Consider the following 25,844-nt stretch of genomic DNA (forward strand, 5'->3'; position numbering starts at 1 on the left):
AAAAGAAGATCCAAATGATCAGAGGGAATTAAAAACCTATGCCAAACTCTGCATGCACAAATGCCATAATGAATGATATAAATTCTTAGGAATCAGCTCAAGAATTTGTCATGCTGATAAACTGGTTTATCTAGCTCAGTATTGTCTGCACTGACTGGCAGTGGCTCACCAGGGTTGCAGATAGGAATCTTTTCCAGTCCTACCTAGAGATGTCAGGGACTGAACCTATGACCTCCTTCATGTGCTCTATCACTGAGCTACAGTCCTCTCCCACCTACCTTCTTTATGTTATTCAAGGGAGGTAAAATGTAAATGGCCTGCCTTCAAGTCGATTCCAACTTATGGGTGACCCTTTGAATAGGGTTTTCATGGTAAGCAGTATTCAGAGGTGGTTTACCATTGCCTCCCTCTGAGGCTGAGAGGCAGTGACTGGCCCAAGGTCACCCAGTGAGCTGCATGGCTGTGTGGGGATTCAAACCCTGGTCTCCCAGGTCATAGCCCAACACCTTAACCACTACACCACACTGCCCCCACAAGAGAGGGGGCAGGCTAAATACAGAGCAAAGAGAATCTACAGAACAGTAATAGAATGAAAAGGGGACAATGTGGTCAACACCAATTTAAATAAAGTTAACATTTGAGCTGAGATTTGTACACTGAATAGCTCTATCTGATATCAAAATGTTTCAGGATCATGGAACTTGTTTTGGAACCACAGAAAATGGTTGCTGGAGTCGTTTTCTAATCATCGTACAGTAAGCACCTACAGTATTCACACACAACCTTTGTTCTCAAAATATATTCATGGTGAAACCTTCCCACCTGTGTTCACATCTGATCACACACATAACCAGTTCACTACGAAGGCATTTTTCACGGTTGCAGTGGGAAAACACGGTCCTAAATGTAAGACAACGGGCTAGTTCACACCACTCAGCTGATCAAGGATAATCATTCTGTGAAGAAGGAAGCACTCTTCTCAACTGTGTGTAATAGGATTGTGCAGATTGGGCCTCCATGCAAATGGGCCTATGCATGGAACACCCAACTCTTGCCATGCATTATTTTATTTATTTAAAATATTTATATCCCACCCTTCTACTCTATAAAAGAGAGCACTCAGGGCAGCACATACATAATAAATTGTACACATACATAATAAAATAGTACACAATAAAGAACACAAAAACATTAAACATATATATATATATATATATATATATAAGGGACTAAAAAGGTAAAAATTAAAATAAAAAGTGTAAAAACAGTCTCAGGCTCTCCCATCAGTCCCTCCCAAAGGCTCTCTGGAACAAGATGGTTTTCAAAAGTCTCCGGAAAACCATCAGGGAGGGAGCAGAGTGGGCTTCTTGAGGTAGGGTATTCCAAAGCTTGGGGGCCACAGCTGAAAAGGCTCTCTCCTGCATGCCTGTCAGTCTAACATCTTTCATTCTAGGCACACAGAGGAAACCAGAGGCAGATGATCTTAAATCCCAGGCAGGTACATATGGGCGTAAGTGGTTCCTCATTATACATGCAAGGGGAGGAAAGCATTACCAGGAAGGCCACTTTACACATACTCAAAGAAGAGGAAATGCATCACCAAAAAAGGGAGGACACAAGAGGACACATATTTGCATATGCTGAGTTGTATGTATATTGTATAGATGCAAATTTAGAAATAATTACTGTCAATTAAATAGAAATTCAGAACAAGTTACCATAGTGGGAGAAGACTGACGAAGTGAACTGTGCACTTGCTCAGTCTGCTGTCCAAGTCCGAGCTAACTGTTGATGAGCAACTTTAAGGCCCCTGCTCTCCATTCTTATGACTCTTTATCTTTCATTGGATTGGAGCAGGCAGCCCTTCAAATACAGTAGATGAGTCTTTCGATAGAGAATTGTTCTCTATAAGGTAGGGCACACATCCTTCCACCACAGAACAACCATTCCTGACTGGGTGAGCATATGAAATAGCCTTGTTCCACTCATAATTTCATTTCCTTGAAAGAGCCATTCTTGTTACCTATTTCTGGCACAACTTTGCAAGCTTGACATATGCCCAACAAGAGACTCTCTTGAAGGAATACCATCTGGACTCATTTTAACTGAAGCAGAGTAGAAGAGTGGGATGCACATCCTTTTCAATGAGAAAGAAAAGGTGTATGGGCTCATCCTTTTTTGCTTTCTTGCAACTGCCTTACATTGTGACCGGCTGCGGCTAGTTGGCTCCAGACTGCAATGCCACTTTCAAAGGATGTCTGAAAACACCCTAAATGAGCATGTAACAAGGTTCAGGAATGCAGCATGAATAGCCTAATAAAAATAAATGCTACGTTTTCTGAAAATCTGGGTGGAAATAACTGTCCATGCAGGATAAGCCTTGCATAGTAATATTCTCGATCAAAGATTTTTGGATTCATAAAGCAGTAACTAAACGCTTTATGAGTTTTCCATCTGACAGCTGTTTGTTCAGTTGCTCAGAATGATTAATTAGATGCATTTTATTCCCTGTGGACAGGTGTCCTGGCTTCCGTCTTAACAGCCATCCCACTTTCTTTCAAAATTAAAGTTCTTCTTCCTCTCTTGTCCTCATCTAACCCTTTTCCCACTTCATTCTTCACAGGATCCCATGAAATGGATAAGCTACTTAAATTAATGAAGGTTGCTTTGTTTGATTGGTTATCTTGGAGACATCCTGCAAGGCCTTAACTTGGTTCTGTCTCCATTTTTTCTTCCAAAGGGTTAATCAGACACCGAAGCAAGTGAAAATGTAGGGAAAGACCCACTTGATAATTAGCACAGGTCAGCCAAATTAATCTAGATATTTTTCTGAGAAAAAAAATCGTAGGTTTTCCTTTTTCTCATCCCCTAAAAAATAAGGCTTAAATTCTCCACTTTTTAAAAAAAATGATGGCCATCATTCCCCCCTCCCCCATTTCCCGGAATGATGCTGTATCTGAGGCATTGTGGAGGATGCAAAATGGTGTCCAGGCTGCTGACACAACTTATTTTATTTATTTATTACATGTGGTGGTGCATGGCTGTTCTTAGATGGTGGAGAGATTTGTCTGGTTAACTCCAATAACAAACAAGACTCTGGCATGCTAACTAGTTATGCGACCCCCGAGCAGTCAGTGTCCAACTTCTTAGAGGGACAAGTGGTGTTGAGTCACCCGAGAGCGAGCAATAACAAGCCTGTGATTCCATTTAGTTGCTGCTGCTGCTGCTGCTTCTAGTAACAGCAGCAAAAGAACAGACAAAAACAAAATTTGGAAAAAAGTAAGACACAATGCTATTGGCCCAGTTAATGGCGAGTCTTACTCCCAATAAACCGTTGGAGAATTGCTCCCCTCCAGGCCTGGGAGAAATCAGTGAAATGGTCCACCCAAGTTTTCTGACTGCAAAGGGGATGGGACAATTCCAAGAGGCCACTTGCACACAGCTCTAATAATTTGCACCATTTCTCCCCCCCTCCCCCATTTCATAAATGATTATGTAAAACTTCAGTTATGATTTTATCTCAAATATGTAGAGGGGAGGAAAGATGAGTGAAAGCATAGTTGCACCTATCCAGTGAAGTGAAATCCATGTGCAGAGAAACATGTTCCCACAGGTCGCCATGCCGTGCAAGCAGGAGGCTTTTTCTCAGGGGGAGGGGGATTTCTCTGCACGCTACATGCATTTCTGAGATTCGTGATTTATGAGCACAGCAGCCGGTTGCACATTACCCTCCTTCACCTCGTCCCTTGTTTGGGAGGCAATTTCCATGTAGCCACTCGCTCCCCTTCCCCCTTCCTAGTAATCATCTGTTGGGGGGGGGGAGTGGGGCTCTGTGAGCACTATTGCTCTTGAGGATTCCAATTGAAACCACTAACAGCCCTGTAGCAAACATTTGTCTTGAAGAGAAGATTCATCTAAAGGGAAATGTTGGTCATAGTGCTCCCTTGCCTCATCTGTAATATAAACATGTTACATTTTTCATGCATCTTAAGGTGTATGTGCAGCTGCTGAGACTGCACCTGACCCTTTTGAAAGTAATGAGAACAGGCACCCTTGAGTTACTTGATTTAGGGCCTGATCAGATGCTGGTATAATGTGGATCTGATGCTTTTTGCAGATCCTTTTAATTTGGACTGTTTACATCATGTTTTTGCCAACACAAGTGCATTCAGCTGCTTTTGCCTTTAAATCCAGATTAAATCAATGCGACAAAAACCCGAAATTGCTTTTAAAATCCGCACCCACATCGGTGCGCTGCTACCGTGTATTATCTTTTAAGCGCCTTTTTTTGGCTGTGCAGTTTCTTCACCATTAGATCCCCCCTTTTCTCCACACCTTTAACTGTCTCTGGCCATCATTTTGTTTCCTGCCATTGACAAACCAACTTCCGGTCGCTCTTGCCTTCCTTTCTCCTGCTTACTCCCTTCCCCCCTCAATACATTTCCTCCCCCGCTCCTTTAAACAAAATCACATTCATCCAAATTATTCACCCTAAAACAAAGTCAACAAGGATATGCAGAGGAGGGGAAGGAAGATGATGGATCAAAAGGAGCACCAGGCACATTTTAAAATACATGCTTAATGATGGATTACAAATACCTAACTTGGAATATAAATGGAGCTAACACGGCACAAAAGAGAAAGAAAGTGTTTCATTACTTGAAAAAATTAAAATTGGATATAATTTGTTTACAGGAAACTCATATTCAGAAGAAAGACTCCAAATATTTGATTTGTAAAAATTTGGGTGAAGAATTTATTTCAGCTGGACCAAAAAAAAAAAATGGAGTTGTTCTTTATATTAATCCACAATTGCTTCCTAAATTGGTATTACTGGATGATAGTGGTAGATTTGTGGGGGTTGAAATTACTTTACAAGGTACAAACATTTTGATAGTGGGTATTTATGCCCCCAATGAAGATAAAACAAGGTTTTATACAAGACTTATGGAAAAATTGTCAGAGCTTTCATATGAGCATTGGTGTGTCATGGGTGACTGGAATGGGGTAATCTCACCAAAAATTGATAGGCTTTCTGAAAAAAATATCAAAGAGACACAAGGTAAATTACCGAAGATTTGTTTTGAACTCATGGAACATTTAGAATTGGTGGATACCTGGAGATACATAAATGATAACGCAAAGGAATTTACTTATTTTTCAGAAAGACATAAAACATTTTCGAGGATTGATATGATTTGGATGTCTAAAATTTTAGCGAAGGATATCTTTAAAATGGATATATTACCAAAAACTTTTTCGGATCACAATCCCGTGATATTAACTTTAAAAAAAAAAAATCTTGGATTTAGATGGAGACTAAATGAATCTTTATTACAGAATGATAAAGTAGTACAAGAATGTAAGAAGAAATTAAAAGAGTTCTTTGAATATAATTTATATAAAGGAACAAGTGAAAATATTGTTTGGGATACAAGTAAGGCATTTATGAGGGGATACTTTATTAAATGTAACTCTGAATTAAAAAAAAAGAAACAACAGAAAATGCAATTAATTTTGGAAGAAATAAAACAAAAAGAGGAAGAATTGAAAAAGAATCCAGCTAAAGTTTCTATTGTAAATCAAATTAAAATGTTACAGAAGCAAGTATCAATGTTGACAGTCAGAGAAATTGAAAGGAAATTAAATTTTGCTAAACAAAGGACTTTTGAATTTGCAAATAAACCTGGGAAATGGTTAGCATACAAGTTAAGAAAAGAACGTCAAAAAAACATTATTTTAAAGATACAAGAAGGAGACGAGATGCTCACAGATAATGTAAAAATTAAAAAGATTTTCCATCAATATTACTCAACATTATACAAGTGTCAAGAAATTCCATCTGAAAAAATAGAAGAGTACTTATCCAAACAGAATTTGCCTAAAATTACAGATTTTCAGAGACAAGTTATTAATGGCCCTATTACGTCAAGAGAGATATCTGAAGCTATAAATAAAATTAAATTAGGAAAGGCACCAGGACCAGATGGGTTATCTGCAATGTATTATAAATGTTTGGAGGAAGAACTCTTGTTACCCCTACAGTCTACAATGAATTCTATTTTGCAAGAGGGAAAGATACCCGATAGTTGGAAAAATGCTAATATAACATTAATACCTAAAGAGGACCAAGATTTAACTAAAACAAAAAATTATCGGCCAATATCTCTATTGAACAATGACTATAAAATTTTTACAATGATCTTGGCTGAAAGATTGAAAATAATATTGCAACAATTTATTCAGGAAGATCAATCAGGGTTTCTACCTAAAAGACAATTACGTGACAACGTCAGGAATGTTTTGAATGTGTTGGAATATTTAGAACAACGAAATGATAAACAAGCAGCTTTGATTTTTTTAGATGCTGAAAAAGCGTTTGATAATTTGAATTGGAAATTTATGTTCCAGGTTTTGGAGCAAATGGATTTTGGAGACAACTTTATAAAATGGATTAGATCGATTTATACATCACAGAAGGCCCAGATAATTGTTAATGGAGACTTAACGGATTCATGTGAAATACAAAAGGGTACAAGACAGGGATGTCCATTATCTCCCCTTTTATTTATTTTGGTTTTAGAAGTGCTGCTTAGAGATATAAGGCAAGATAAAAGGATTTCGGGTTTGAAAATAAAAAAAAGAAGAATATAAATTGAGAGCATTTGCTGATGATTTGATAATTGTATTAGAAAACCCTTTGGAAGGAATTCATATATTGATGGATAAATTAAAAGAATTTGGACCGTTAGCAGGATTTAAGATCAACAATCAAAAAACAAAGATGTTGGTGAAAAATTTAACTTTAAGTGAACAGAAAGAGTTAATGGACAAGACAGATTTTACAATAGAAAAAAAGTTGAAGTATCTAGGTATTATTATGACAAATAAAAACTCAAAGTTGTTCCATAACAACTATGAAAAATTATGGACAGAGATTAAGAAAGACTTGCTAAGATGGGATAAATTACAACTGTCATTAATGGGTAGAATATCTGTGATAAAAATGAATGTATTACCGAGAATGATGTTTTTGTTCCAAACAATACCTGTAATATCCTCTGATTTACCTTTTAAACAATGGCAAAAAGATATTTCTAAATTTGTATGGCAAGGAAAAAAACCAAGAGTTAAATTTAAATTACTTCAAGATGCTAAAGAAAGAGGAGGACTGGGATTACCAAATTTGAGACTTTATTTTGCTGCCTGCTGTTTAGTCTGGATAAAGGAATGGATTTTATTGAGGAATAAAAGACTATTGGATTTGGAAGGCCATAACTTGAAGTGGGGATGGCACGGATATCTATGGTATGACAAAGTAAAAGTAAACGTAGACTTTAACAATCATTTTATAAGACGTCCTCTGTTGAAAATATGGAATAGATATAAACCAAGGTTTTTTTCGAAAATACCATTATGTGTCTCAAGTCAAGAAGCGTTTTATAGAAGAGAAATGACTGGAAAAGAGAAATGGTTAACTTATCAAGATCTATTAGAAAATGTACATGGAGAATACACAATGAAAGAGAGAGAACAACTGATAAAGGAAGGATATAGTTTTCATTGGTTTGCTTATTTACAATTGTTAGAAAGATATAAAATGGATAAGAAAATGTATGGGTTTGAAATAAGTAAATCTGATTTTGAAATAGGTTTGTGTACAAATGATGAAAACATAATTGCGAAAATGTATAAACTTTTACTGAAAATGGATATGGAGGAAGAACAAGTAAAAGAGTGCATGGTAAAGTGGGCAAAAAATTTTGGTTATAACATACAAATGGATCAATGGGAAAATATGTGGAAAAAAGGCTTGAAATTTACATTATGTTATAATCTTAAAGAAAATTTTTATAAAATGATGTACCGTTGGTACATGACTCCAGAAAAGCTGTCAAAAATGTATAGTAATGTCTCTAATGTTTGTTGGAAATGTAATCAACAAGAAGGATCTTTTTATCATATGTGGTGGTCATGTAAAAAGGCAAAATTATTCTGGGCACAGATAGGCAGGAAGATGCAAAAAATTTTAAAAATAAATATTCAGTCAAAACCAGAATTTTTTTTATTGGGCTTTATGGATAAACAAATAGAAAAGAAATATGGAAGAATAATATTATATATGATTACGGCAGCAAGATTATTATATGCACAAAAGTGGAAAATGGAATCAATACCAACAATGGAAGAATGGCTATTGAAATTAATGGACTTAGTAGAAATGGATAAATTGACGTGTTTACTTAGAGAAAAATCGACAGATACATTCCTTAAGGATTGGAAGCCTCTCTTAGACTTTTTGTCAAAAGATCAAAATAAAATGATGATACTGGGATTTGATGATTAATTAAGACAGCTTATGGAGAAAAGGGACTATGTATGTATATATATTAAGGGACAGGTTTGATGTATATTATATACTTATAGCTGATTTGTGACAAATCGGAAGTCAACCATTTTATTTTCATTTTTTGTTGTAATATTGTTATGTTTTTTCTTACTTTGTTTTGTTTGTTTTTGGAAAAATTTGAATAAAAATTATACAAATTATTCACCCTACAATATCTAATTCTGTGAAAGCTCTCTGCATGTGATGTGAGCGGTTTTTTCCCCCACCCCTTCATTCTCTCTTTTCTGCAGTGACACCAACAACTCCCCGAGGGTAGCAGGGAAGAGCTGGAGCTTGGGAAATTCCTTCCTGGGGAAATCCTGCTTGCCCCACCACCAGAGAGGGAGATTCCCCTTCAGCCTTGGCCGGCTCTCTCGCTTGAGCTGCGGGGGGGGGGGTCCGCAAGCCGCTATGCGCCGCTCGCTGGAGCTACACCCAGGCTTGGAGTGCTTGCAGCCACGGCGAGAGGAGGCTGGCGAAGGCACTGCTGGGGTGATTTAAAAGCGCCCAAAAGCGCAGGGGAAAGGGGAGCTGCCTTGGCGTCTCATCCCAGCATCTGTTCCACTCATCCCACTCACGGAGAGCGATAATATTAAATGGTAGATGCTTCCATTAGTAGCTGCTTTTAATCTCTCTCTAAAGATAATTGTTTGGGGTTTTTTAATGGTTCCCAGAATGCATGCTGAGGCTTGTCCCGGGGTGCCAAAGGCACACCGATCTCACGCAGGGATAGCCTAACAGCCATGGGTGGGATCAGGGGGGACGGGAGAAAGCCTGTACTGCAGGGAAGGGGGGCGGCTGTAGACAATTCCCCTTCTTTCAAGCACCCACTCCTCCTTTTGTTTAGAGAAACACCGCCCCTTCCCCTCCTCCGCAGTTAACATTCTAATGTGTGGGCAAGGCAACAAGGAAATGCTGACAGCAACAAACGCACACGCGCGTGAATGCTAAAAAGAAAAACAGCCAATTTATTTGTAGCGAGGGCGGAGGTATGTGAACTGTCAAAATCAATCACAATGGAAAAAGCAGCATTTTTAATGCGGATCTTGGTTCATATGTGAACCAGCCCATAGTGAGCAAGTGTATGTTGAGTGTTACTGGCAAACTACCCCCTTGCCAGTGAATGCATAGGGTCAAGGGTTCTTGCTTTCTCCCTACCCCCATATCTACACAGAGTCCTTATATGTCAAAAATTTGGTCACCTAAGCTCACAGGTTATCAACAGCAGCCGTCTAGTGTAGACAGAGAAAGGAATAGAGGAGACCCCACTTAAGAATTCTGGAGTCTTGGGAGGTACCAGAAATTTTCTATTTGGGAGTCAGACTTCAGGCAGCAGAACAGTCTTTATAATATATGCTATTTATTCATATCTTGCACACTACAACTAATAAAATGCATTCTAGGTGGCGTGAGCCATCATTGCAGAAACAGAAAAATAGAAATATATATATATATCAGCATAAAAGAAATGGCTGGATATCCATTTAGCATCAAAGTATAAAACTCTGAAGGCACATCATAATTAAACAAGTTACAATAGTTGAACGACTGAATTAAACAGAGCCAAAGTACAAAGGACATAGGAATGCATGCCATGATACATCACCCATCGGATGTTATGGCTGGTATAGGTGGATGGTTCTCCTGCTTTCTTCTGCCCCCCACTCTAGCAGCACTGAGGGGCCCTGAGTGCTATAAGACCTGGCTTTTTATACCCTTTCTTTTCTATGGGAGGGCACGTTCCCGTGGTCTTATCTGCTTTTTGCTACTTCTGATCAGGCTCTCATCAGAAGCTCCAAAAGCATCTTTCCTAACTTGTCAACTTCACCATATAAGGATTTCCTCTTCCTTCACTTTGACTGTTGACTGTGTCAACACTGGCCCTCTGCCCAGACCCGTTATCTTGTACTGTACTCAACTTCACGAGAAAACCATGCTTTGTCTAGTCCAGTTGTTTCTCGGGAAAATTACAACTTTAGTCAGGAGATGGAGGGGAAAAGGGGGGCAGTTTCAAACTACTCCTGTTTTACTGTTTGGCTCTTATGTACACAGCAAACTTTATAGACTATTTCATTAATTCTTAAGCATCTTCTAAGCAAATTTAAGCACATGTAAATGATTTCAGCACTTTATATGCATATTTGAAACTATTATATGGATTTACCCATTACATGGGGAATTGACAAATCTGTCAGTTTTGGTTTCTCTTGGTTTCTCATTTTTCCAATCCTAAATCCAGTTTTCCCCATTTTTGCACCAGGTTTTTTTTAAAAGTCTGCATGAAAATTTGCAAGCATTTTTATGCTTATATGTGGGTCCTGGTGGTCTGCCACTCAGTGGTCTGGACAAAGCTAATAGGTTTGGGCAATGATTTAGGTCAAGAGTAGTCAATGTGTTACCCTCTAGGTATTGTTAGGGTATAACTTTCATCAATCCCAGCCAGCATGGGCAATGGTCAGACAGAGTTGATGGGAATTGTAGTCAAACAATATCTGGAGTGTACTATGTTGGCCATTCCTGATTTAGGTACTTGGACAGCATCACCAAAGTGACTGAAGAATGGTTCAGGGTTCTGCAAGCCAAATTCACACAATATGTGTCCACTGTATACATGACAAAATGGTAATCCATGATCAGATTTCTTTGAGATACATGTGGAGTTACACCATAATTGCCACCTTGGTAACTGATAATTGCAAACACGAGAAAGCAACTGGGGTCGACTAGAGTAGAGAAGCAACTCAAGCCATTGCTTGAGAGCAGTGATATTTTTAGCAGTACACAGCAGCACCTGACCCAAGAGGTGAACCTTAAAATCCTTTGCAAGTCACATAGGATCCCAATGTACAGATCTCCCATTGTGCACAGCCAAATGCAATCCAAGAATTGTGCTCTAGTATATTTTGCAACATTATAAAGAATCCTAAGCATGGTCCTGGATCATGTGGTGTACATAACTGGGGTGACAAAGTTGTTAGATCTGGCTCTGAAAATAACAAATGCCAAACAGTGACCCATTTTTAAATAACTTGGTACACTAAATCCCTAGTCAGGCATTTGTAACTGGTACATTTGGTACGCTAAAGTCCTATTCAGGAATTTTTAAAAAATGTGTAAGTTACAATGGGTGGGGCAATGGGGACAAGATCTCAAACCAAAACATGCAGGAAGCCTCTATGGATATAAGAGACTGCAGTTTAGGGATGGAACAATCTGTCAATTCTTTCAGTTCTTTCAGTTTCTCATTTTCTAATCTTAAATTCGGTTTTCCACATTTCTGCAGCAATTTGGTGTTTTTTTTAATCCTCAAGAAAATTCTTCAGCATTTTATTATTATTTCTTAAATTTATATCCTGCCCTTCCTCCCAGTAGGAGCTCAGGGCAGCATTTTAATGCAAACATAAATATATTTTTGTATTTAGTTTTGACTAATGTATACATTTTTGCAAGCAATTTATCCTTATATAATGTATTTTTGTGTGATATCTAAACCAACATATTCAATTTGTGCACACTTTCCCCTAATATATGCCTTTTTGTAAACATTGGTTGACTGGAAAACTGCATTTCAAAATGCAGATAAGTGCAAATTTCAAAGGATGGCTGTGTTTTGGTTCTCATATTGTTTTCCAAGAGAGCCAGTGTGGCGTAGTGGTTGTAGTGTTGGACTACAACCTGGGAGAGCAGGGTTTGAATCCCCATGCAGCCATGAAGCTCACTGGTGACCTTGGGCCTCTCAGCTTCAGACGGAGGCAATGGTAAACCCCCTCTGAATACCGCTTACCATTAAAACCCTAATCGTAGGGTCTCCATAAGTCGGAATCGACTTGAAGGCAGTACATTTACATTTTATTGTTTTCGAAGGTGCAAATTTGATAAATTTAGCTTTAAATGTGAACTGAATCTAATTTCTCCCCCATCCTTACTGCAGATTCATGGAAGGCAACAAAAATGGGCACAGAAGGTGCTGCTGCTGGTGTGTTCATCCCCACTGTCCCCCCCTTCACATGGGCTGAATAGGGCTTAAATTAAATTATCAGAGGACAATTGGAAACAAATCCGATTCAGCCAAAGAGTTCACTTCTCTAATCAGAGGTATATAACAAGGAGATGAGCCTGCTGTGAAAATGCACTCATACCATGGTTTACTCAGATGTACAAACCTTCTCCGCATCAAGCTCAGGGGGGGGGAAACCCCTGTTCTTCCTGTTTGTAGCCAAAGGTACTGTGCACAGTACTGATTGGCTGACCCTTGTGATATCCTCAAAGCCACTTCCCTTCCTTCCTTCCTTTAAGCAGTCTTTCAAATAAAAATGACAATGGTTGCTTTTTAAACAAAGCACAAAACATTGCATTTTTAAAAAAGGCAGACAGCTTGCCTGAAGCACCTGGGCTGGGGGTCGGGAGAGAATAAGCATTTGGTTTAGAGCTTGTGTACATGTAATTTGTGAGACATAGCCAAACAAAAGCTAAGATCCCACCGCTGCAGAAAAATCGACAGAGATCCTTATTTGTAAGTACGTCTGTACACACCATTACTTTAGGAGTGAGTCTTGGAGAATACTTCCAAAAAGTTCTTCAGTTAAATTGCTCTGATGTTATGTCTTTGAAGACAAAAGCGTACACCTGCACACAAATGCATTCTCAGCGGAACCTCAATGAACTAACAAGTATCTATTGTACAAAGTTAAGGTACACAAATAGTCTGTGTGGTTGTTTTGTTGTGTCCCAGACCATGACCATTGGCCAGTTCCACCACCATTTCACTGACACCAATGACCTTTTAGAAAGTTAGAGAAATGGCACTTTGTCATGTTAGACCTGTCACTAACATTACTCTGAACTGGTGACACTGAGAGGGTATATGGTTGATATTCTCCTAGCAATGCAAATATGTTATGATTCTGAAGCATGCTAGTTTCAAAAGTGCTATCCAATGACTTACAGCTAGCACAATTGGCTTTTAGGATCTGTGAGTGAGTGATGTGCTTTTAAACATTCAAAATCATTTCTGCTTTTAGTTGCGGTTTTGTGGATTTATGTTTTAGACTGTGTATTATTAGTGCTTAGAGTTGTATCTTTTGATTTTAACAAAGGATTGGAAGCAAGAAAAAACTAAAATCACTGATTTTTTAAAAATATGTGATTTGTATCTGTGCAGTGCATAGATGGAGATATAAAAATAGCTATACTTTGTGGCCTGATAAAAGCTCTATGAAAGGTGAAGGTTTGCTCTTGCCTAACTGACAAAAGTTAGCTTAATTTTGACCTCTTTTTTGTTGTTGTTGCTGTGGCCAATATGGTAATGATGTTCCAAACAACAGCCTGATTTGCACATCACAGTAAACCATTGTTTAAAACAAGCTTTTGTACACTGCTCAAAAGTTCCAGGAATGTTCCTTCTCTGCTGCTTCTGTAGACAACATGAGCCAGAATCTGGCTAGTTGTGTCATCCAAATATTAAGCTTCCTCCAAACAAACCACAAGCTAAGGTTTGTTCTTGGCTTACCACTCATGGTTTGTCTGGGGGACACAAACCACAAGCCTGGGTTGAGATGACCCAACAATCCAGACTCTGGCTTGTTTCATCAGACACACAGAAGGAGCAGGGGGAAAGTACCACAGGAACTTTTGAGCAGCATGGACATTCACATTAAACCATAGCTTGTTTTAAACAATGGTAAATTTTAATGTTATGTTCAGACTAAGCCATTATGGGAGGGAATAAAAAGACCCCAGTCATTGCTGATTACACTAGACCCACAATAGTCATGTTCACATTTCACAGTAAACCAGGGTTGGTGGCTTATCGTGGTTTATCAGGAACAAGCAATGTGCTACTGCATGATGCCCATCACTTCACTCCTCTCCTGGCATGAGCAGGATAAACAAACCATGAAATCAGAATTAAGCTTGGTTTCCCATGATGTCCAAATCCAGGATCATAGTTTGTTTCTCCATAAACAGATCATTAGCTAGTCTTAACCATGGCTTGTTATTGGCTTAGTAATCCTGGTTTGTTAGGAAGAAGTAAACCATTATCCCAGGTTCAGACATCATTGGGAGTCAAGTTTAATTGTGGCTCCTTTGTTTGTTTCTCTTGCTCAAGATCAGATAGTGTGTACAAGCACACTGCTCATTCATGCTAAGCCATGATCATCTTATCTTTTTATTTATTTATTTATTTATTAAATGTATTAAATTAAATCCCGCCTTTCCTTCCAAAGGAGCCCAGGGCGGCAAATAGGAAAAAGGTAAAGCAGTACAAGTTAAAATAAAATAAGAATATATTTAAAACAATTAATAACTGTCTAAAAACTTTCAGAACATCTAAAGACATTTAAAAGCAATCACCTGTCTTCAGTTATTAATGTTATGGTTGCCATGGCTACTGTCTCCTAGCTATCAAATGCCTGAGTAAACAGGAATGTTTTTAAGTTTCTCCTGAAAATTATTAATGAGGGAAATAGGCACACCCCTCCAGGGACAGCATTCCACAAATGGGGAACACCACCAAGAAGGCCCTGTCATTGGTCAATGCCAACCAGACAGCACCCAGAGGCAGCACCACCAAGGCCTCCCCTGCCAATTGTAGGGCCCGAGACAACCCTGTAGCCGGTGGGGGGGGAATGGGGGCACCTCCACCCAAAAGCTCTGCTTTACCCCCACACACACACCTGATTTTTTGGGACATTTTCTTTCTTCAGTCCCCATCATCTCCAGGTAGAACTGGGAGAGATCTGTATTGGAAAGCCTGGAGGGCCACTGCCAGTCAGTGTAGAAGATATTGAGTTAGAAGGACCAATGGTCTGACTCGCCCAATCTCATCTGATCTCGGAAGCTAAGCAGGGTCAGGCCTGGTTAGTACTTGGATGGGAGACCGCCTGGGAATACCGGGTGCTGTAGGCTTAGAGGAAAATGGAAATGGCCTGCCTTCAAGTCGATTCCGACATATGGTGAGCCTATGAATCTTTTTTTGGATATGTTCATAGGGTTTTCATGGTAAGCGGTATTCAGAGGTGATTTACCATTGCCTTCCTCTAAGCCTCTAAATCTACGACACCCAGTATTCATTCATCATTAATTCATCATTTTATTTGTATGCCACCTTTCCACAAAAAAGTTGTGCTCAAAGTGGCTTACAACGAGGTGAACAGAAGTACATCTCAAAAACAACAATTGCAAAAACAATTCCCATGCATGAATGTTCAGGGTAGTTTGGCCATAGGTGGTGGTTTTATGTGAACAGTTATTTAAGCCAAAGCAATTTCATTTATAATAAAACTTCTTAGTTATCATCAACATGTTTAGAGGCCCCTCTCATCATGTGAGGCCCTAAACCATGGCTTACTTGGCTTGTTCCTGAATCCGGCACAGATAATATCCAACAACTGGGAATAGAGAGGAAAGAGATGGGAGGGAAGCTGTTATCAGAGGAAGGAGCAGGGAGAAGGCAGATTGGGGGGATGAGGTATAAATTAAGTGTGAAAGGAGACGGGAAGAAGAAATTACAAGAGAGGAGTTAAAATCTTTTCCAAGACATGTAAGTGGAAGGGAAAATATAAAACACAAAACATTATACACTTAAAGCCTTTGGCCAACAAATTCTGCCTAAAATGAAGAGACTAAGGCTGCAATCCAATACATGTCTACTCAGAAGTAAGCTCGAGTGGGTTCAGTGGGACTTACTCCAAGGTAAGTGTCTATTGGATTGTAGCCTAAGTCATGATACTTCCACAGCCAATGTCTGCATTTAGCTGGAGGAGAGCTGAACTATAGAACTCCTTGCTACAAGGGCATTGCCATAGAAAATGATTATAAATTTCCAAAGAGGGATTATTTTATTTATTATTTATTTATTACAGTTATATCCCACCTTTCCTCCAAGGAGCTCAAGGTGGCATGCATGGTTCTCCTCCACATTTTATCCTCACAACAACCCTGTGTGGTAGGTTAGGCTATGAAACTATGACTGGCCCAAGGTCACCCAGCAAGCTTCATGGCCGAGTGGAGATTTGAACCTTGGTTTCCCATGTCCTAGTCCAGCACTTTAACCACTATGCCACACTGGGTCTAGGTATGAATAGAAAAGGATGTCAATTACTGCCAGTTGATTATGTCAAACTACCCCCAGTGTTGTGATTTGCTCTGTCCCTGCACCATTAATTTGTGACTGGCAGGCCTCAGTAATTTTCAGCCCTCTCAAGTAGACTTTTGGGGTAAAATGTTTTGACCTTCCCCGGATTTAATTTTTTTTTTAATTTACTTATTAGGATTCACGTATTAGGATTGCCTTTGAGCCAGCTGCATAGGTGACTCATTCATATAAACAAAACAATATCTGTATCCATAGAAATAATTCCAAAATTTAGTCTGCTGCTGCAACAACAGATTGTTATAGAACTGCTCTTTTGTGTTCCAATTCAGATTGCAGGTCAGAGCTGTGAGTCAGTAGTTCTAAGGTTATATAATCTTGACAGATTATTTTGACCCATTCCAGTCTGGGTTCAGGCCTGGTTATGGGAGTGAATTGGCCTTGTTCGCCCTGATGGATGACCTTTATTGGGAGGAGGACAGGGGGAGTGCAACCCTGTTATCCTTACTTGATCTCTCAGTGACTTTTGATACCATTGACCATATTATCCTTCTGGGCCGACTTGGTGAGATAGGTATTGGAGGCATTGTTTTAAGTGGTTCCGATCCTATCTCCAGGGTCATTTTCAGAGAATAGCATTGGGTGATTGTCTTTCGGCCCCCTGGCAGTTCTGCTGTGGGGTGCCGCAGGGTACCATCTAGTCCCCCAAGCTGTTTAACATCTATATGAAGCTCTTTGGAGCAGATATCAGGACATGTGGGGTGAGGTGTCAGCAGTATGCTGATGATATCCAGCTCTATTTCTCTGTAACAGCTGAACTGGGAGAGGCCGTGCAAGCCCAGGACCGCTGCCTGGACTCGGTGGTGGACTGGATGAGGGCCAGTAAACTGAGTCTGAATCCTAGCAAGACGGAGGCACTGTGGGTTGGCGGTTCCCGAATTTAGATAACTGGTTTGGATGGGGTTGTACTCCCTCTGAAACAGCAGGTCCGTAGTCTGGGGGTGCTCCTGGATCCATCTTTGTCACTAGAGGCCCAGGTGACCTCAGTAGCTAGGAGTGCCTTTTACCAGCTTTGACTGGTAAGACAGCTGTGGCCATTTCTGGACCAGGATAGCCTGACCACTGTTGTCCACGCACTGGTAACCTCCAGGCTGGATTACTGTAATGTGCTCTATGTGGGGCTGCCCTTGAGGTTGGTTCAGAAGCTCCAGCTGATGCAACCTGCAGCAGTGAGACTGCTCACTGGGGCAGGGTATCGCCAACATGTCACCCCGCTGCTGAAAGAATTGCACTGGCTGCCCATTTGCTACCAGGCCAAGTTCAAGATTCTAGTTTTGGTGTACAAAGTCCTATACAGCTTGGGACCAGGTTACCTGAAAGACTGTCTTATCCCTTATATACCCAGTTGATCACTGCGCAGTGCAGGAAACGGACGTTTAGTGTGGAGGCACCTACCCTGTGGAACTCCCTACCCTTAAATATTAGACAGGTGCCATCTCTGTTATTTTTTCGGTGCCTATTGAAGACCTTCCCCTTTCAACAAGCCTTTTAACTTGAGACCTTATCCCAGTCTGCTTCTGTGTTGGAATTGCTTTTTAATATGTTTTTAACCTTTTTTAAAAATGTTTTTAACCTTTTTTTTAAAGATGTCTCGAAAGCTTAAAACATTTTTTTAAGTTGTTTTGTTTTACTGTATTTTAAAACCTGTTCTTATGATGTTTTAAAGTGTTTTTAGTGCTTTTGTTTGCCACCCTGGGCTCCTGCTGGGGGGAAGGTCGGGATATAAATCAAATAATAAATACATAAATAAATATTAGACTGGTATGCAGAGGTATGAGTGAATTTTGTATGTAAGTCCTGTATGTGCTGTACCTGACCAGTAGTCCAAAGTTTTTCCAGCTGTTGTGCTATGGTGGATGACTAGCATACTGAATCTGTGTGCCGATCACTCACAAACTACACATTCAGATGCAGAAAAAGGTTGTCCTTCTATTTGCTGCTAGTCAGCATGGTGTAGCAAGACTGGGATGGGTAAGGAAGGAGGAGAGCTAGTGTTGCCCCTAACAGCAAAGGTAGTTTAAATCCCTTAAACATGAAGCACCTCCTTAACAAGTTGCATAGGACTGTAGTCAACGTAACACTAAGGAGAACATTCCATTAGTGCAACCATTTCTGCTTGCCTGACAGAACAATCTCCCCTCTTCTCCCCCTGCACACTGTTCTGGGGATTCTCCTGATGCTCTGGAGCAGATTATTTTTTTGGGGGGAGGGATGCCTGGGGGAAGGAGAGGGGAAAGTCCCTTTGCACTAGTGGGAAACTTTATGCTGGCTTCTGCTGGTGCAACAAGGACTGTTTTCCTACTACTGTTGCTCCTAACAATGATGTCAAGTGATACCCTGAATCATCCCTTTATCTTTTAGGGGATCAAACATAAAAATGCAAAGAGCATTTTGTGCATGTCTATGTGTGCGCATGCGCTCGTTTGTGTAAATGTAAAGTGGGTGAGATAAAAACTGAATGCTGAGGATTGCAGGGACATTGGAGAAGGATGCAGGTAGAAGCTTGTAAAAGGTAGTGTATGGGCCCAAAAATTGGTTTCAGGCACCTGAACATATAACAGTGGTGCACTAAAGTGGCCTATAGACAACATTGGCACCCTGGAAGCCCATGTAAGCCGTGGTGAGCTGTTTAGAGGGCTAGTGGGATATATGTGTAATAAACAGCTAATAAGGAATAAACAGCTAATGTAATAATGTAATAATGTAAAGTAATAAACAGCTAATGGAGGACAGGGCTATCAATGGCTACTAGCCATGATGGCTGTGCTCTGCCACCCTAGTCAGAGGCAGCATGCTTCTGAAAACCAGTTGCCGGAAGCCTCAGGAGGGGAGAGTGTTCTTGCACTCGGGTCCTGCTTGCGGGCTTCCCCCAGGCACCTGGTTGGCCACTGTGAGAACAGGATGCTGGACTAGATGGGCCACTGGCCTGATCCAGCAGGCTCTTCTTATGTTCTTATGTTCTTAAGGCAGTTTTGAGGAGATCAGTGCAACACTTTAGGGAAGTAGCAGATTTTAGAGTTAAGATAATTTCCAGAATTGTAGACAGCTTCCGTCCTGAAATTGTTCCTAACTCCAAAATTCTTTTGAGTTCCACCTGTCCATTTGCTCCTCCACACAGGATTGAGACTTTGGCTAGCGGCAGGGAGAAAGACACTGCTTGAATAAGACACATGGGACATACTCAATATCAGATTTCCCTTCCCAGCTGTCTACAAGTCCCATTAGTGCTACTCACTATTATCAGGACCTTCCCACACCTGCCCTCTCTCTATAATTAGGATGGCTTATGGTTTATCTGTGCCTTTTTCAAAACTAGATTCCTCTTTACAGCAGTAGTTGTCAATCACATAGCCTTGGATGGTGATGTTTTTCATGATCCGTATTCTGTTAAGATAAGTAGTACTGAAGTATATCAAAGTCACTGGATAGGTTTCTTTGCAAAATGAGGAGGGAAAACAAAGTAATTTTCCTTACCAGAACTGTGGAATTTTCATTTGGCATTTGAGCTTCCTCCGCCAGGTTGCTAATCCACTTGCATCCCCATGGGCTACTGCTATCTTTTTCTTCACCATTAAATAAACTGATCTTGTTTGAAGTATTCACTATATCCTGCTTTCCACAGTTTGAAATACTTTCTCCTTGTTGGTGAAGCACCGCAGCAGAATCCAAATAACTTATTTCCATTTGAAGTGTGTGACTTCCAGCAGTGTGAAGCTCTTTAGGATGCAACAGATTTAAAGTGTCTTTTGATGTCTTTGTCCGGCTGGCTATACTAACTTTGGCTTTCCCTTCAGGCAGTTTCTTTCTTACCTTTGTTCACTGTTGTAAGTTTTTCCATGAGTAGCCTTTGTCTACACCTTGTCTGTTTCCTGTCTCCAAAGAGCCATCCAAGTCACAAGACGAGCATTTCATCTCCAAAATCCCATTTTCTATGCCTTGTGAACTGACAACAGAAACATCCGAGGCTGAGTGATTGTTGCTACTGGTTTTGTCCTCAATTCCAGGATAATCATTTTCAATTGCCATGAAAGTTGCAGGCAGCTTGTACTTCTCTTTGTCATTCGTAGTGGAGGTTTTACTTTGCTGTTGCCCAACAGAGAGAGTCGTTCCTGTTTGCAAGGTTGATGGACTGTATGCCCTGAGGTAGCTCCTGACAGCTTGTTTGGATTTTGACTGATGACCACAGAAGCCAATGGTGGCATCCATAGGCACAGTGTTATCTGACACTTGAAACAGGCAAAGCATTTCACTAAGGAAGTAAGAACACCCATCACAATCACTCCCCAGCATTACCTCATCTTCCTCACTTTCCAACAGGAATTTCAGCTTGCTTTTCCAATACTGATACCCCTCCTCCGTCATAATGACGGATCAGTCAGAGTTTTCCAGGTGATCATCATCAAAAGATTTGTCAGCAGTAACAAAGGTTCTGCCCAGGTGGAGTTCAACATTATTGCCAACATTTTTAGAGAAATCTTCTAGAAAGCAAGTCTGGTTTTCTAGAGGAACCGTTGTTTGGTTCCTGGACAGTTTGCTCTTTTTCAGAAGTTTACTAAAGCTACCCTCTTCATGTGTCTTGGCATATTCAGTTATCTGACAAGCAGCTATGACTTCAGCATTAAAGCAACAGCTGCCTGTGTGATCAGTAATTTGACTTGCTGGTTAGGAATCCACATCATTTATCTTGCCTTCAGGGGATTCCTTAGATGCTTCAGCACTATCATAAATGAAAAGATCACGCACATTATTGGACATCCCCAAAATGCTTCCTTTAGACTGGATATATTTTTTACTTCCATTTTGTCTCCTGAACAATGGTTATTTTTGTGCTGATTTTCCAATGAAGAGCAAGTTTTGCATTCTACTGTATGGAAAATCTTTGGCCCTATTTGCTCTGTAGATAAATAATTGAATTCAGGTGCTAGAGGTTCTGATGAACCTAAAGAGAAGAGACATTCTTGGAGTGAATGTTTTCTTCTGCCAAAGCTTCGTTTTCCATATTTTCATTTGAATTTGTCTTCTGACATAATATAACTTCATTTTCACTGCATGTTTCTATATTAACTTCCATACTACGGAGTATATTTTGATATTTGTCACCAGAAGTCATTTTAAGAAAAGCTGAAGACCAAGTAGTTGCAAAACAGTTTCTAGCCACAATTTGATAAACTCCAGCTTGTTGCTTTGTGCACCTGTGAATTTTAAAATTACAGTTGATATGTTCTAAATAGCATTATTTATTTATTTATTACAATTATATCCTACCCTTTCTCCCAAAAGGAGCCAATGGCAGTATTCTTTAACTCAAAATGACCAAAATTCAGTTACTTAACAGAATAGAAGACTACAATATTCAAGATAACTGGAATCAAATGTATGTTGTTGTGACAGATGCCTTATCAATATGGATTGTCACTTATCAATTGGAGGTCACTGATTCATAGGGTTGCCATAAGTCATAGTTGACATGAAGGCACATAACAACAACAATTCCCCTACATGGGTGGTGGGTCCATTCAGATGGTCTGCCCAAAACTTTAGTTTAGTCTGATGGATTCCTCAGAGTTCTGGTGGGCAAAGCTGACCATCATGTCAAAGCCCCGGTCTCGCTGTGCAACAGCAAGATGAGATAGCTGGTTGACACCAATCATTTCCAAGAGTTCTCTCTAGTGTTGTGAAGTTCAGGTGGCTCCCTGGTATTCTGGGGAGTTATGGGCTATGAAGCAAGCTGGGCATAGAGTACAAGTGGCTCTGTGGTCGAAGGATCACTGTTCAGTGTGCATAATAATGGCTACCATGTAGCAGTGTGAGCAGTGAAGAAAGGACACTTTGCAGCCTGCACTGCAGCCTCAAGAAGCCAGCCTCTTTTGAGTTGTCTGGAGGTTACTGTCTCTCACTGTGAGGGAGAAACCCTGGAGCCCTTGAAGACGCACTGTGACGAACTGACTGCACATGTTGAGGGGTAAAGTTGCACAGCTTCAGAGAGACCTTGACTCCACAGTTGTTGCCGTTTCAAAGTGGTCAGTGCCACAGCTTGTCATGGGTTGTGGAATCACTTTCCGTTTATGCAGTCTGGTGGGGGACAAGGTGCCCAACCACGTGCTCTCTTGATCCCTGACCCACTTGACTTATCAAATCCAGCAAAGGGGGTTTAACTGGTTGGGTCCAGGACATGGTTAATGCTTCATTGTGTGAGAAGGTGGTCCCTGCTACTTTGCAAGAGGTGATGGTATGGCCACTCCCAAAGAAGCCAGGCCCGGACCCATTGGTTTGGACTAACTACCAACCAGTTACAAATACCTCCTTTTTAGGGACAGTGGTGGGACAATTACAGACATTGGGAGAGTGCTCTTCAGCCTCTTGTCAGGTATGCTATGGGGTGCTGCAGGGCATTCTTTCCCCAATGCTGTTGAGTATCTATATGAAGCCATCTGGAGTGGGCACTGAGCTTAATCCTAGCAAGACAGGGGCTCTGTGGGTGAGTGGTTCCCAAGTCTGAAAAATAGGTCAATTAGTTCGTCCTTTATATAGCAGCCATTTAAAAAGCTTTCCCTTGATCATCCAACAGAAAGGAAAATCTAAAAGTCAGAAAGAAGACCAGAACCCAGAGGGACTTCCAGGGATGATTTAACAAACACACCCTAAAGTATTTATTTTCTCTCTGCCCTTCCCTAAACTAGTAGTATGGACAAGTTTGTTTTTCAGGTGGAATCTAAAACTTAAAATACCTAATAAAGCATCAAAGCCAAGGTCAGGAGCTCTCTGCCTTTACCAAAGTAGTTCTGTTCTGGGGCGTGAGTGTGGATTGGCTAACGCTATGCTCTCCCGCGCCCCAGTGTCCCACCTAGAAATGTGGCTGCCCCGCCTAATAAGGAAGGCCGGCTACAGGGCTGGGTTGTAGTTAAGACGACAGTGTGCAGTTAATTCACTGTGACTGAATAAAACACAATCACAACCCTATGTAAAAAGCTCTCCAACTTGTTTGAAACCTGATTACTGAGCGATTTCCTAAGTCCATTTTTGGATCCATGAATATGTGATACTTCTGAAAAGAGGCCACTTCTTGTAATCATATAGAACTCTCCTGGATTACAAAATGTACTAAAATATGCACTTGAACATTATTCATTGGTACTTTATCAAACATCTTGCAGGAGAGCATGGCATCTCCATTTTCTGGCACAGACACAGATGATAAAATCGATAAAAATCAAGGAGCGCTCTTGATGACAGATTATCCTGAGCATGAGTTCATCCTACGCGACACTGATCTGAAAGAAAAATAAAAGCCTTAGAAGCTCTATGCCTCTCTTTTAAAGTGCCAGCTACTCCAATGAAGCTTTTCATTTTCTGTGTCAGGTCATGAAACAAAGTGAAAGTGTCAAGCAATTTAGGACTAAAATCTTGTTTGGTTTCATCTGTCTTGGCTGCTTTGTGAGTATCTTGGGAGCAATGACTCACTGCTAAGTGATGTATATTTTTTAGACCCCATTTTTCAGTTGTGACAAGTAATAACATAAAAGCCAACGTTAAAAATGCTTGTTCCACAGACTTCTCCCCCCTTACCATCTACCAGATCTAATAAAAATTAATTTGGCCACCACTTTCTGTGGGGTTCAATGGTAAGCATTCATGCCATCCAAACATTTCAATTAGTGAAAAGATACCGTAACTTTCAATTTTCTGATTTATTAAGGGTTTGGAATAGATGTAAACAGTTATTATGCCCTGGCCTCTCAAGACTGGAGTCTGTATTGGATAAAATAAAGGAGGACACATCATCAGCATTTCAGCTATGGGAGTACATAATTTCCTATGCAGGCATAAAAAGGGAATTACGAGGTAGAAACCCATCCTGGTTTGAATATCTCCAAATCAGATCTTGTATGCAAAGGGTATCTCAGATTAAATGAGCATGTGCTGGAATTAACAGCATTTTAAAAGCTAATTAGGAAAAATAAAAGACATATTCTAGCAAAATATACTACCTTTTCAATAAATATGATTCTGAGTCAGAGCAAGTAAAAGACTACATGATCAAACAGGCTCAAAATATTGGAGAAAATATGCCAATAGAAGTACGGGAACATCTTTGGGGAAAAAGCACACAGATTCTCCCTGAATACAAAAATTAAATAAAAAACGTTATCAATTAATGAGTAGATGGTATATTACACCAGAGAAAATACAGACAATGAACAAAAGAGTATCTGGCAACAGGCTGGAAATGCCAAAAAGAGACAGGAGAATCTTTTTCCACATGTGGTGGGAATGTGAGTGGGTGAAAAAGTTTTGGAAAATTACTTCTGAATACACAAACAGGCTTTGAGCTTGTGTGTTGAACAGGCATGTATGTGTTCGTACCCACACACAAGCCGTTTGGGAAAGTAACATTGAGTTTAAAAGCAGTCTGTAATATATGGCAGCTATTCAAACAAAATAAATCCCTCTGGGTGTGCAAGACTTTGGGTAACCTTCAAGTAGCTCTGTGGGTCCTGGCAAGAGAACTGCACTAGAAGAAATGGATTGCAGCTTCAGACACATTCATATCCTTGTTTTTGTGTCAAACTTTCAAATCTCTCGGCATGATCCTGTCCTCTCTGCATGCAGATGGGAACTCTATAGGACTAGTTAGAATGTTCCCTGACCCTCCAAGGACAACCCTGTGTGTGCACCACAACAGTGCTAAGTGTGTTTGTCTATTCATTTCTTTTTCAAATTTTGTCCTAGGACCTCAGAGTGAGTTAAAACAATGAATACACAAAACAATCAGTAATAAATATTAAAACCAACAATATAGTAAATAGATCTGTCAATTTTCTACAATCCAGGCACCTCCCTACATTAAAAAAACAAAACCCAGAAGAGATAGGTTTTTAGCTAGTTCCTAAAATGAAACAATGTTGGGACCAGTTGAACTTCCAGCAGAAGTGTCTTCCACAACCACACCACTATTACTGAGAAGGCCCTTTGGCTTCCCTTAAAGCTGGAATTACCCTGAGGTTCTCCCCATGTGCAAATTGCTTTGGGGAGAAGCAATCCCTCAGATAACCATTTGGGGCTTCATACATCAAGACTAAAACCTTGAACTGGACACAGCAGTTTAATCCAGAAGAGCCAGTGCAGATCTTTAAAGGCCAGCATTATGTGGTTCTCAGCAAACTCAACATGACTCTGGTGGTTGTAATTCACATGGATATTTACAGGGAGTGAAGTCCCTCTGAGCTTCACTTAGCTGCATCCCATAGCCTGCTTCTCTTCAGCATCACCCATCCTTGTAGCTACTTGCAACAGGAGCAT

General features: G+C 40.2%; 1 protein-coding gene across 2 annotated transcripts in view; it reads right to left on the reverse strand.

Moving 5' to 3' along the window:
• The window catches only part of ALPK2 (alpha kinase 2), a 77,995-nt gene extending 57,327 nt beyond the window's left edge, over window positions 1-20,668 (reverse strand). Inside the window, exons 1-2 of one of the 2 annotated variants that reach the window (XM_061615428.1) lie at window positions 20,019-20,214; window positions 15,741-15,780 (exon numbers count right to left, since the gene is read on the reverse strand). In XM_061615428.1, the coding sequence (XP_061471412.1) occupies window positions 15,741-15,780; window positions 20,019-20,116 (138 nt within the window). In that variant the 5' untranslated portion in view covers window positions 20,117-20,214. Of the gene's footprint in view, window positions 1-15,740; window positions 15,781-20,018 lie in introns of both variants that reach the window. The other variant, XM_061615418.1, reaches the window with a different exon arrangement.
• Window positions 20,669-25,844: the final 5,176 nt, after the last annotated feature.

Source organism: Rhineura floridana, chromosome 1, assembly GCF_030035675.1.
Source record: "Rhineura floridana isolate rRhiFlo1 chromosome 1, rRhiFlo1.hap2, whole genome shotgun sequence".
NCBI classification, from domain to species: domain Eukaryota; kingdom Metazoa; phylum Chordata; class Lepidosauria; order Squamata; family Rhineuridae; genus Rhineura; species Rhineura floridana.